The sequence below is a fragment of the Paramacrobiotus metropolitanus genome, unplaced genomic scaffold (assembly GCF_019649055.1).
Source record: "Paramacrobiotus metropolitanus isolate TYO unplaced genomic scaffold, Prichtersi_v1.0 Parri_scaffold0000106, whole genome shotgun sequence".
NCBI classification, from domain to species: domain Eukaryota; kingdom Metazoa; phylum Tardigrada; class Eutardigrada; order Parachela; family Macrobiotidae; genus Paramacrobiotus; species Paramacrobiotus metropolitanus.
The window spans coordinates 324,847-337,353 of NW_026570326.1; the positions used below are offsets into that span (position 1 = coordinate 324,847).

Here is a 12,507-nt window from a genome sequence, read left to right on the forward strand (position 1 = left end):
TGTTCAGGTTCTCACTGGTCTCCTGCGCCACCTTGCACAGCAGCTCCATGCCGAGTTCGCCAAAATCGGGTTCCTCGTTGTCCGATTCCTCATCGGTCTCTTGTTGGTCATCGATAAGGAAACGGACCAGTTTCTGACCGGCGGCTTTAATATAGGCTTTCTCCGAGTCGATCTCCACCATCAGACGCCGTAGTTGCGCGTCGAGCTGGTCGCGGAGTTCACTCTTGACAGCCAGATCGATTTCCAGGTTGTGCATGGTTTTACGGTTCTCCAGGGCTTCGGCCAGGAAGCGTTGGGCTTCGAGGCGCAGGCTGTCCTGCTCGTTTTGCAAAATAAGTTGTTTCTCGGTATCATTTTGCGGGGCGATCGGATTGCGACCAGTCAACTGGGCAAGATTTAAAGGAAAATTCATTATTGTTTATTTTGATGGATGATGTCTACTGTGCGGATTGCACCCGCTACTCTATAATATTACACCATGTTGTTGTTGTTTGCGTTGTAGCCATGGAAAACATGTGCCGCGGTACGCACATATCGTCAGATGTACAGTACTTCAAATACGTACAGTACTTCAAAATTTGAAGTACTGTACGTTTTTTAAGTACTGTACTATGTATTACGTACATACATAATAATCGACCGGAGCGTAGCGAAGGTCCTCTTAATTCAGCGCAATTGCAAAAATGTTTCTGTGTCCGTTACGAAAGGTTGTTACGAAAGGTCATTACGAAAATTTTGCACGTTGGTTAAAGTAAGTCAAACTTATTGATTATGTTAATTGTTAGGAGTTACTGGTAGTATCGTAACGAAACTGCTGCGCCAACAACAGTGCACGCTAACGTGCATTTTTCCTAGTAATAATATGTATTTCGTATACATATTATTATGTACAGTACAGTACTATTATATACAGTATACTTCAATAATTATATATGTACAGTACTTCAAATACGTATTTTTATTACTATCAATTTTTTGTTTTATTAGTGAATTTTGTTTTGGAAAAATAAAACACGTTTTATTAAAAGAATTTTTCATGATGTATACAGAGAGCAGGTATTACAAAGATTTAATTCTGTGTGACCAACAACACCGCCACAATGTTCGCAGATTCTCAATGAATCCAAATAGTTATCACCAAATAAGTTCGAGTCAAAATAGGTACCACCAAATAAGTTTTCTGCTGTTTAACCGTATTACTAGAAAGCTAACTAGAAAAGCACCGCTAGAAAAATAATTTATGGAATCAAGGCAAGAATTTGTAGACAGAGGATAAAAGGATGCATACACAAATTTAAAGGTCGCGCTATTTGATTTCGTCGATGTACGACAATCGGAAAAGCTCGCCAAAATCAGGTGCTTGCTTCTGAATTTCCAGTAGCCATCAATGCAACCCAGCGCGGAAAAACCATAACGTTTTCTTTCGACTAATCAACGGTACAATATGGACGCCGAAAACCTATCAACTACGCTCGGTTTTAAGGAGCGTGACCTTCTCCGTCACCGTCTCTCCGTCTAATAAGAACTGTGCCTTAAAATCCAAAGCTTGCGCCCCGGCCGCACCGCGGATCGTCTCCACGGCCTCCTTGCACGTGCGCTCATCGTTGCAATACAGCCGAAATATCACCGTCTGCGCCTGATTCCCATACGATTGCCAGCGATCTACCTGCTGCAAGGGTGGTGGTAATTGCATTGGCGCCATGCGGACACTCTCCAGAGGCAGAATACTAAGCAGGAACTTGGGCGCGCTTGAGTGCTTGCTGAGTCTCTCGCGGATGTACTCCTCATAGGCGGGGTTCCACATGACCACCGGCATATGGAGCTCCCATTTGTTATTGAAGGGATTATGTCGGACGCTCAGTTCTCTAACATCCAGAAATAAGGCAGGCGCATAAAAGTATCGAGTCATGGTGGATGGGAATTTCGCGGTCTTCTTCGGTTCAAAAACGTAGATGTGGTGTTTGGTATCGTTGAGGACCTTTACGAAACTGTGCACCACTTCGTATCCCTCCAGCGTGAAGAGCGATGTGGGACGGTTCTCGGCAGCAGCAGCTGCAAAAATTTAAAATCTTCTCGTCATTACACTCGTGGGTAATGTAAAACTTTCTTAATATCTCCGAGGTTATTTCAAGACCTCGTGCAAAGAAAGAATTCAAGCTGTACGCACCATGTGAAAGGGCGACGAATGCAGCGATGATAATGAAGAATGTAAGGTAAGCAGCGTCCATGCGCGTTATTAACATGGTTCTTTCGTACGATATTTTGTGGTTTAGAGAACAAATGTGTGGATAATAACTGTAAGTAATGGTGCAATCGGAAAAATATTTCCCAGGATCTCAAAAATTTTAGAAGCAACGCGACAGTGAATAGATTTCCTTTAGCTGTTTTCCTCTAGCAGAAGGGTGACAACATTTACTTTCGACGTCGACTGTAACATATTTAGCATCGCTCGTACATACTGCATTAGTACGCATAATACATACGCACAGAATTTCTGCATGTATGAAGTATGCGAGATATTCGTTTATTGAAACGGTTGCATAATACATACGCACAGAATTTCTGCATGTATGAAGTATGCGAGATATTCGTTTTATTGAAACGGTTGCATATACACGCCATTTCGGAAATATGACACCAACATGCGTATTCCCGAATAGTAAATCTCATCACCATCTTGTGGTTTAATACCATAACAGTTCACCCCGTTGACAAACGTCTCATTTATCCTGCCATCACTCGGATTCGGGATAACTTGAATGACTTCCTGTAGCAGCGATGCCTTGACTCGGTTCGGGTCGCTGATACACACTTCCGGCGCGTACGTCTCTTTTACTCCATCCGCAAAGCAGTTCCGGTTGGGATAGACTGCCGTCGCCCAAGCCGAGCCTTCGGGCTTAATGTGGCCGAGATTACACCAGTTGGCGCCGTTCACCCACGCCTGGCGCATATCGCGGGCGGTGGCCAGTCTGCTGTTGAAGGCCAGGCACATGTGGGCGGCGTGCGCCGGGTTGAACCCGGCCGATGTGACATTGGCCCGCACGAAGAACACTTCACGGACGTCCTTCCCGATCCCTAAACGACTCGTATCGTCATCCTCGGTCTCGGAGTCTTCGGTATCCTGCGTAACCGGGGTTGCTTGCCCAAGGTCCAGATTGATATTGGTCCGCATAACCGCCAGGACGGTCTGTAGCCGAATCGAACTGGTCTGGAACGTGGTGCGACTGACCAGCGACGCGAGGTTCAATCGTTTCAGACTCATAGTCTTCACTTCGAATTTTTCCCCTTGAAACTCTGAGAAATTGCGACTCTCCTCGAAATACTTGTTGAACTCTTCCTGGGCTTTAGTGTCGTTAGTCTGGGTGGACTGCGGTATGCAGGCCTTCAGCGTGCCGGATACATCACGCTCCTTATCCTTCGGTTTCGCCGTCGTGTTTGTGGGGGCGGTCGTTGTTGTCGGCGAATCCTCGTCATCCTCCTCCTCCTCTTCGGTGGTGCCGGGAGGGTGAGTCGGACGGGGCGGCCGGGTGGGAACCGGGGTGGTAGTGGTAGTGGTGGTGGTGGTCGACCGGGTGGTGGTCGTAATCGGCTTCGGTTCTAGCTGCATAACATTGGTATTGCAACCACAAATATAACAACTGCACTGGATTGGCGGGCATCCACAATCCCCAGCACCTCGCTTGCTGCGCATATGGTGGAATGGATCGCTAAATCCGACATCGGTGCCAGCGTGCCATAGCTGTTTGGACGCTTCACCTTTGCCTTTGTCTTTATCCTTGCCTTTACCTTTATCTTTGTCCTTATCTTTCCCGCTCTGGTACTTTCCCGTTAGGTTAAAGCACAGATTCGTCTCATCCTTCCTTAGGTGCGCCTCCTTTATCAGCAACTGCGATTCGCGGTCCAGCTTGGAGTACGCTTCATTCAGCCGGTAGGTTACTTTATCCGGTCGGGCATTCTCGTCCTTCCAGAATACCGAACGCCATTTGGCGGCGTCAAAGTTCTTGCTGGATTCCGTGGACAGCTCCAGTGCGCTCTCAATCAACTGCATCAGCTTGGGTGAGCTCTCCTGATCCACAAAATCCGCATCGGAAATCTCCGCCGCCAAGAGGTTAGTAGCGATTTCGGTCGTCAGCTCTTTGGCATCCGCGCCGCTCAGGTACACATCCGTCGAACCGGTAAAGCGGGTCCGCAGTTCGGAGAACAATTTTCCCGTACTGATAAACTCCACATTGACCGTCAGTCGGCGGGCGCTGCTGGTCTTCGACTGCAGATTGTAGTACATCACCAGGTCCGATAAAAAATGCTCCGGGTCACGGGTAATATCGTCCTTTAGATCCAGGCATTCGTTCTTCGTGGTGCAGAAGAATCGGAAGGGTACGTACATCGGTGCCATAGAATAAGGACGCCAGTCGTTGTCTATCTCGTAGGTTTTGCTCCAATCCGGCGAAATCAGATCAACACGCACTTCCTCAATAGGGATGATGCGTAGTTTTGGGTTCGGGACATTGAGCCGCTCCGAAATCTCTCTCCGAATGTGTGCCACGTAATCTCCATCCCACATCAGGATCGAGAATTCCACTTGGAATTTTCCAGCGAATTTATTGTTGGAGCTAACTGCCGAGGAGACATTTAGAATGGCGGCGGGAGTGTAGTAGTACAGGTCACGGCGCGCGGTTAACGGATTTTCGTTGACGGAGGGCGCGGGCTCGTAGATGAGAACCCGGAAGTTTTTGTAGGGTATGGAGAGACGCGCAGTACGCGTGGGTTCGAAGCGTCCCCAGTATATTGCAGTCGGGTCAGCGCCAGCTGAAAAAATTCACAACTGTTTCAAGAAAAACAAAACCTACAAAACCAAAAATATGTAATGAGAGAACCTTCAGCGTTAAATTTTTCCCACGCTCTTAGTTTGATAAATCTAAATGTGACCTTTTTCTCACGATAAAAAAGTACGTAAAATGAAATTCTGACGGTACCTCGAATGCTAGCACTTCTGTTGGAGTTATGCCTCGATCCTGAAAGAAAAAAAGCTTAAACAATCAGCGCATTAATTTGCTCGTTTCTTTGCAAGCATTCCCGTTAACTAGGAGTCTATGAGCAGCAACTGGAACGCAGCTCGCAATCAAAACATTAATAGGGGAGAACCTTTAACAGCGTAAAAGTCCAGCGTATATTGCACAACAAATGAGTGACAAATATTTTTGAGTTTTACCATCAGTCTGTGTTGGCGAATCGTGCTTTGTGGAGTTTAAGGCCACAATAACACTCAGTGCAATATTAACCGCCAATGAGCAAAGGAGTACCCCAGGGACGACATAATAGAAGAGAATCACCGCCGTTCTATCTGACAGAAACCGCATTACTACAACTGGGTGGAGTACCACAAGCGTTTACTGGCATTACTGGTTGCCTTCCTGTGCAGAGCTAATGTTTCCATAGATGGTAAAATTTAATTAATACTCGTACATAGAAGGAAACGTAAACACTGTCAAATACACGTACTGCACCTTGTACAGTTGAACTTGCAAACTATAGTACCGTAACAGAAGGCATGCCAAATATGCGTACAGCCTTACAAGTATTGACTGCGCCAGCGCGCAGCTGTTAGAAATTGACTAAATTAATTTGTAAAAGATAATTTTGTCTCTAATTTTGTGGTGGCAGTTTTCCCAAGCCAAATCTGACAGAGTAAGCCTTATATGACAAGGTTGGCAGTCCGAGGGGATCAGCGAGGGGACGGGTAATCCGAAGTCCATAATTAGTATATCATGGAGGCGGCTTTTGGGTGGAATTCAACCATGGTCTACACTTCAAGCGCCATTAGTGTAAGCACATCTACTGCACCAGTGCGGCGTGATATCAAAGACTAAAATGCCTGTGTTTGAACTGGAGCTAACCTAGTGACCACTTTGTAAGCACCGCATTCGTAAGCATAAGATCCTGCCTAATGCGTGCGATTTTTGAAATCTTCGATATTCTGAAAACGGATACCATAAATTTGGCTTGCAGGACCTTGTAAAGAACACTTAATTGTACTGTTTGTACAATTTATTGATGTTTTAAGGAGTGGCTGATTCAATAGGGTTCTGTTGAAGGTACAAAGTAACAAACGGAATAATAACGTGTGATGGATGTACATACAATACATTGGAATATCGTACAATGCAGGTACAGATAAGTGGCCTTCTTGTATTAGTATGCTGTTCGTCTGTTTGTGTCTTTCGAATTTATAACAAAAATCTTTATAATCGAACTCCTCTAGCTTAAGCATTTCTACGCCATGGAAACGAAAAATTGCGAACGTAAAAAACTGTTCTGTATGGTGAAAAAAACTTTGTGTGCTTCTGTAAAATGATAACCACGCATTTTCCTTTTGATTACAGTGACCTTACAACACAGTACTCTGATACGAGAACTCCACGTTGATCTTCTCAGAGAACGACCCAGAATACTATGCATAATACTGACTGTAATGTGTTGAGTTAAAGGGCAGTACGACAATGACATCGTTCTTGTACTTTAATTTCTCCCCTTTCGACGGCCGCAAACCCCAACAGTTTGCCCCGAAACGCATGGAATCCACACCCACGTCGCCACTAGATCCCACCGTCTTATACACAAAGGTCTTTCTGTGATACTTCTCCAGGCTCCCACACGTTACCGTCTGTGTTTTCAACGGCAACACGGTATTTCCGGAACCGTCCGTCTGGTAGGCGTAGCATACGCCTCCTGGGTACGCCGCCACATTTGTTGCATTAGTATGTCCCGTGAAACACCAATCGCCACCCGCCACAAACGCACTCTCCAGCTGCTCGACACTGGCCAGCACCGCGTTGAGAACCTGACAGATACTGGCGGCTTCCGCCTTCGTAAACCGGGTGTAATCGGTCTTCGCCTTCACCAGAAACACTTCGTTGCTGGACTGTTTCTTGGAAAAGATGGAGGACATGTCACCGGGTCTGACGTCGACGAGCTTGATGGCGTCCGTCAACATGGAGGTCGCCACGCTGACCCGCAGGTTTGTGGTCGACAGCTCTGTCCCCACCTTAATATTCCCCGTGTTCATGCGTTTCACGTCCATCGGTTTGGGGACGAATTTCTCGCCTTTCCACGTGCTTTTCTTCTTGGCTTCCTGCAGGAGATGATTCAGCTGATCGACTTCTTTCTGGCTCATCTGCACCTTGCTGGTATCGTAACTCGCACCCACTCCGCCGCTTGCGTCGGCGTTACCTTTTGTCTTAAAGGTCAAGCCTAACTCGAACGAGAACCCTTTCGAGGTGGAACTCTCCACCTCATTTTTGAACCGGGATTTCGATTTTTCATCGAGTTGGGAGTACACATCGTTGGTCTCCTGGGTCACGCGGTCGGGGCGGCTGTTATCATCGCTCCAGAACACCGAATTCCATGTGTTGTTATCGAAATCTTTGGTGTTATTCGAGACGAACTGAAGCGCCTTGTTAATCAACGCCATTAGTGTGGGAGCGTTCTGTTCGGCGATGTAGTCCTCGTCTTCGATCTCCACACCCTGAATATTGTTGGCAATCTCCGTAGACAGCTTGTTGGCATCGTCGGATGTTAAGTACACCGGGTTCTTCTGCGGGAGCTTTTGGTTAATGGCTGCGTACATCGACGTCTGTTGCACATGCTCCGCTTTTACCGTGATACTTTTCCCGACACTGTGCTGTCCTTCTAAACTGTACTGTACGCGCAGATTCCAAATAAACGCACTGGGTGCTTCGCGGATGTTACCAGCGATCTCGTCGCAATCTGGTTGAGTCGGGCAGATCAAGCGAAAGATCACGTACTGCGGCTGACTGGCGTACGGTATCCACCGATCGATAAACCGGTATTTTCTGTTCAAACCCACTGGTTTAATCCGGATGCTCTCCACCGGGATGATGTTCAGGAGGAAATCTGTGGCTGTGTATTGTTGACGGATCTGTCGACGGATTTGCTCTTCAAAAGCCTGATTCCACATGAGCACGTACAGGCGGATTTCATACTGTTGTGTGAAGTAATTAAAAGTGACGTTGATTCGGCTTTCATCGAGAAAAAGCGCCGGTTGGTAGTAGAAGCGTACTATAGACGCGTTTTGGATGGTACTGTTGGACTGCTTGAAAATTAAGATGTTGTGGTGGGAGTAGTCGACAGTCATGACGTAGGTGTGGGTCACTTCGTAGCGGCCCCATGTTAGGGAGGATAGAGTACTGCCTGTCGATGCGGAAGTGTTAGCTGTAGGTGCAGGTACGTTCCCCGTTTCGCCAGCTACAAAACAAAACACATTTTCTTAGCAGAAATTCTGGCAATTCTGTTTCGCACCTGTATTGTGTTTGCGCAACATTTCGTGTAGTTACTTGTGGTGAAGCACAGATTAGGTCTACCTACCTAATCGAGTTATAAATTCTTTTGAAGAGCACCACAGAAAAAAGCGAGAATTAGATTGCAAAGAAATTACGCACCACGAACGCCAGCTTTCGGAAGAGGAGGCAGGCACTTGATCAGCTCGGACTTGTTGGCTGCTCCTGTAAAAAAAATATTAGCAGTACGGAGAAAAAAAAACAACCATCCAGCACGGCGCAATATCGGTTCACTTCCATCAGATAAAATAGTAATCATGTTCATCACATGGATATTATGAGCCACTGCCAACATGATATTAAAGGAAAGCGCATTCCGGGAAAACATCCTTTTTTAAGCCTGCGTGATAAAATAAAGAAGCGGAAACTTACCTTTTGCAGCTCGGACATTCCAAATTCCATGCGTCCCAGAATATATGACTAATCCCAGAAGCACTGCATTTAAAGCTATTGCAATTGCAACAGCAATATGTGCAGGATTGAGTACAACAGACTTATTAATTTCTACCATGTAAACTGTATTACAACTCAGACGAGAATGCGAAAGAAAAATAAGAAGAAGCGTTCGGAGTACGGCATATATCGGTTTTGCAGCTCATTGGCACGATAGAATCGTAAGCCACAGTAATTCAAAGGTCAAATAAGAATCTGCAAAATAATTCCAATATTTTTCTTCCTTTATTTATTTCTATTTATTTAGTACTTCATTTTTCAGTTCACGGCACGCCACTTCCACAGTACTCACATCTAATGTACCATGGAAACTGTAGAGCGTGAGTTTATTCGCGGACTCTTCTGTAAAGGTGAACCCAAGTGCTTATCTCAGCCCGCAAACAGCGGTATTCCCTGTTATGCATAAACTACGTATTCTTCTTCGGTTAATTCGTTTTAGTTTCTCCGATGTCTCCCTGAATTCATCTGCCAAGAGAGAGTTTGCAACGCTTAGGGAGACGACCGAACATGTTTGTTTTTAGATCAGTCGCAGAACTTCTCCGCACGGCCTACCTAGACCAACGATGATGGAGTGGTTATGGAGTCCGTGGTTCATGTTATGTATGCTGGTTTTCCAAGGTTAGCCAGCTGCTTTCATAAATTGGCTAAAAGAGGATCTACTTGTTGCTTTTTGCATTACAACATAATTAGGTCGCATGTCGAACTACTTCAGGCACTACCGGTGACAAAGAACCACTGCAATGTTATTCCTGCAGCGGTACAACGGCTGAATGTCGGGACGCGCAAGAGCATGTTCTGAAAACGTGCGATCCGGCGGCAACGTCCTGCGTCAGTATGCGGCATTTCAATCAGCCGCTAAATTTTAAAACTCATGCCATTGGTACGTATTAGACCCGAAAGCATCGCCCTGCGGTCTTGAGAAGTTTTTTTTCCATAATACCAGAATCAACCAGTAGCTTTCACAATTATTTTAAGTTATGTGCTTGCAAGGTCTCTTCTGTCCACAGATTCAGTGTACTATTATCGAGATTGTGCTGGGGATTTCTTCAGTCGTGTTTGGTTAGATGCTTCCGACAGGACACGAACACTGACTGAGGCTGAAGTTCTGATGTGTGCAACCAACAAATGTAACGGGAAAAGCAAAGTCCCGGTGCAGTATGCTACGATGGCAACACCACCACCAAATACTACCACTACGACGTCATCAGGCACGACAGACAGCCGATGTCCCTAAAGGTTAAAGCAACATCAGCTGGTTTAGCCGTGTAAATAGAATGTTCTTGAATTTAAAGGACTTTCGCGGCGCTCCGGTCGATTCAGAATGTTTTGAAAAATCTGATTGTTTCAGCAAACAATTCGTCAGATTATTAAAACAGATGCAGTGGTACTCACAGTTATTATCATAAACTACAGAACAACTGCCGAGCTTGACGCAAATGAATTTACTGTCCGAAAGTTCTCGCAATGCAAAATTAGAATCAAGCAAAACTGAATGATTATAATTGGTTTTCTTGAGTGAGTTTGCCGAGAAGTGGTTGATATACTCGTACATTGTTTATTGTTTATAAAATTCGAGATATGGCTTTACAATGTTCGTGCTTTGCGTTCGAGAGGAAGAGAAATTACTCATATGCATTCATGAAGACACAGCACTTAAGTTCAGGTTTACCATAAGGAGTACGCATACCACAAACTGCAATTCAAAAGTGTGATTGAATCAGCTACCACGAGTTTTAAGGTAAAGAAGCAGATGCAAACGGCAGAACATAATTTTGCGATCTACCCAGGAAAACTTAAAACACTGAATGATTAATACGTGCGGAATTAAGCCAAGTGAGCCGTTGCATTAGTTCTCCTTATCATCTTGCCAGTTCTGTACAGGTACTCACCAATGGATCTCTAAACAGTTTACAACCCCTCTGAGAAGCAGTATCCAAATAGCAATCCGTCCCGTGCATGGTCCAGAGTATGATGACACCATCGGAGCCGGTGCTACAATGGCATTTTGGCATGATACTTATGATACAAAGAAACAAATGCATTCGAAAAATTATTTGATGAGAAGTTTACTGTTTGTGCTCGTCGATTCTGAAAAATTGTGAATGTACGAGTGAAAAAGCCAAGTTTATGAGTTTTCAGCGGAAGCGTTCAGTTTTCGGTTTTCAGCAGATTTATCAGAAACCTCGATCGCTGAGGTCCCGACTGGAACTGCGTAAAAGTAATTACCAGCAAATGTGCCTAGATACTTTCTCGTAAAGGCATTGTATCCAACAGGAGGTCCGGGAACGCCAAACCGGCATTCCACCATCCAGTCGTTAAAAATTACTTACTTATCCTGCTAATCACTGGCATGGCGTTGTAAACCGCTACGCTACTGAGCAGGATATAAAAAATGCCTACATGAATGGGGTGCCCAAAAATCAGTGGCTCTAAGCAGCCAGAAAGATATTGATAATTAGCCGGTTAAAATGCTACACAAACTTAAAATGATAAAATTGGTGTACATACTGACCAGAGTTGTTGAGCGCTGTGCAACGGCATAGGTTATTTGTTTGGTTATTACTGTCTGATGATTCAGCTGCAACTGGTCAACCGTAGTCAGCAAAAACACCGACCCGGTTATAAAAATAGTGGTTTGATAATTAAGTGGTTTGATTATGATCTGGAATACTGCGTACCAGCTTTAGGAAAGGCGTTGCACAAATTCGTATCACAGCGACATCCTGTACCATTGGCTTCCCGACCTCTAAACGGTCCACATTTCCTTTCCTTTTTATCAGCCCATGGCTCCGAACAATATTGCATGTCATACCGAAATGTACTCGCTGAAAATTAAAAGCCTCCTAACACTGCTGTTCAAATATGTAACACCAAAAAGGAGTGCATGACCATTAGCGCTAAACCGACAAGTCCACCGGAAATTAATCTGGTAGCACTCCTGTAGGCACTTTACCATCAATAACGCACAGAAGTTATTGGGAACGCTCTTACTGGTAGCCCTTTCTGTAATGCTTCGAACAGGCTTTTAGACTTCTTGAATAAATCTCGTATTTTGGGTTTCATTGTGAATGGAGTTTTCCCTGATTCGACGAGAAAAGTTTCCCGCGAGCAAAAAGTTCTGCCTAAGAAACACTTTACCATTACTATCGCTACTAGTACCAGTAGCAGTAATTAGTAAGTACTACCCAAATCAGTTTCGGAGCAGTTGATTATTTTTTTAACGAAAGGTTGACATTATTTTAGAAAGCGTGCCACATAAATTATATGAACCACAAAACAGCACCTAGAGTAGAGATCCACGTTGGGTAAGGATACGGCGATATAGCATAGGATACCGCAAGAATACAGCGATACACATTGGATACCGTAAGGATACAGGATGACACAGCGATAGAGCATCAGATACAGTAAGGATACAGCGATACAGCACTGGATACCGCAAGTATACAGAGATACAGCTTTAGATACCGGTAGAATACAGGATGATACAGCGATAGAGCATTGGATACAGTGGTGATACAGCGATACAGCATAGGATACCGTAAGAATACAGCGATACACATTGGATACCGTAAGGATACAGGATGACACAGCGATAGAGCATCAGATACAGTAAGGATACAGCGATACAGCACTGGATACCGCAAGTATACAGAGATACAGCTTTAGATACCGGTAGAATACAGGATGATACAGCGAT

The 12,507-nt window shown here is 45.0% G+C and overlaps 5 protein-coding genes across 5 annotated transcripts in view; 2 read left to right on the forward strand and 3 right to left on the reverse strand.

The window, feature by feature from the left end:
• The window catches only part of LOC129597563 (uncharacterized), a 57,263-nt gene that overhangs the window by 32,227 nt on the left and 12,529 nt on the right, over positions 1 to 12,507 (forward strand). The gene's annotated exons all lie outside the window — the stretch shown is intronic.
• On the reverse strand, positions 1,065 to 2,418 carry LOC129597560 (uncharacterized). Its single transcript, XM_055495166.1, has 2 exons — positions 2,168 to 2,418; positions 1,065 to 2,052 (listed from the first exon to the last, which is right to left on the reverse strand). The coding sequence occupies exons 1-2, from the start codon at positions 2,241 to 2,243 to the stop codon at positions 1,463 to 1,465; spliced, it is 666 nt and encodes a 221-aa protein (XP_055351141.1). The 5' UTR covers positions 2,244 to 2,418; the 3' UTR covers positions 1,065 to 1,462.
• On the reverse strand, positions 2,581 to 5,599 carry LOC129597552 (uncharacterized). Its single transcript, XM_055495159.1, has 3 exons — positions 5,210 to 5,599; positions 4,974 to 5,012; positions 2,581 to 4,806 (listed from the first exon to the last, which is right to left on the reverse strand). Exons 1-3 carry the CDS (start codon positions 5,355 to 5,357, stop codon positions 2,594 to 2,596), a joined length of 2,400 nt encoding a protein of 799 aa, XP_055351134.1. The 5' UTR covers positions 5,358 to 5,599; the 3' UTR covers positions 2,581 to 2,593.
• LOC129597554 (uncharacterized) lies at positions 6,325 to 9,070 on the reverse strand. Its single transcript, XM_055495161.1, has 3 exons — positions 8,727 to 9,070; positions 8,457 to 8,519; positions 6,325 to 8,262 (listed from the first exon to the last, which is right to left on the reverse strand). The coding sequence occupies exons 1-3, from the start codon at positions 8,863 to 8,865 to the stop codon at positions 6,449 to 6,451; spliced, it is 2,016 nt and encodes a 671-aa protein (XP_055351136.1). The 5' UTR covers positions 8,866 to 9,070; the 3' UTR covers positions 6,325 to 6,448.
• On the forward strand, positions 9,126 to 10,296 carry LOC129597562 (uncharacterized). The gene is made up of 3 exons (XM_055495169.1): positions 9,126 to 9,425; positions 9,520 to 9,687; positions 9,815 to 10,296. The coding sequence occupies exons 1-3, from the start codon at positions 9,371 to 9,373 to the stop codon at positions 10,039 to 10,041; spliced, it is 450 nt and encodes a 149-aa protein (XP_055351144.1). The 5' UTR covers positions 9,126 to 9,370; the 3' UTR covers positions 10,042 to 10,296.

What these genes read in the sequence shown, in the direction of transcription:
- LOC129597560 (XM_055495166.1), bottom strand. Translation starts at nt 2,243, where the DNA reads ATGTTAATAACGCGCATGGACGCTGCTTACCTTACATTCTTCATTATC. An exon ending in ATTCGTCGCCCTTTCACATG is followed by an intron (nt 2,053 to 2,167) that starts GTGCGTACAGCT and finishes AAATTTTTGCAG; the next exon opens with CTGCTGCTGCCGAGAACCGT.
- LOC129597552 (XM_055495159.1), bottom strand. Translation starts at nt 5,357, where the DNA reads ATGCGGTTTCTGTCAGATAGAACGGCGGTGATTCTCTTCTATTATGTC. An exon ending in TTCGCCAACACAGACTGATG is followed by an intron (nt 5,013 to 5,209) that starts GTAAAACTCAAA and finishes TTTTTCTTTCAG; the next exon opens with GATCGAGGCATAACTCCAAC. An exon ending in CAGAAGTGCTAGCATTCGAG is followed by an intron (nt 4,807 to 4,973) that starts GTACCGTCAGAA and finishes GAATTTTTTCAG; the next exon opens with CTGGCGCTGACCCGACTGCA.
- LOC129597554 (XM_055495161.1), bottom strand. Translation starts at nt 8,865, where the DNA reads ATGGTAGAAATTAATAAGTCTGTTGTACTCAATCCTGCACATATTGCT. An exon ending in GAATGTCCGAGCTGCAAAAG is followed by an intron (nt 8,520 to 8,726) that starts GTAAGTTTCCGC and finishes TTTTTTTTACAG; the next exon opens with GAGCAGCCAACAAGTCCGAG. An exon ending in TCCGAAAGCTGGCGTTCGTG is followed by an intron (nt 8,263 to 8,456) that starts GTGCGTAATTTC and finishes TTTGTTTTGTAG; the next exon opens with CTGGCGAAACGGGGAACGTA.
- LOC129597562 (XM_055495169.1), top strand. Translation starts at nt 9,371, where the DNA reads ATGATGGAGTGGTTATGGAGTCCGTGGTTCATGTTATGTATGCTGGTT. An exon ending in ATGTATGCTGGTTTTCCAAG is followed by an intron (nt 9,426 to 9,519) that starts GTTAGCCAGCTG and finishes GAACTACTTCAG; the next exon opens with GCACTACCGGTGACAAAGAA. An exon ending in TTTTAAAACTCATGCCATTG is followed by an intron (nt 9,688 to 9,814) that starts GTACGTATTAGA and finishes TTCTGTCCACAG; the next exon opens with ATTCAGTGTACTATTATCGA.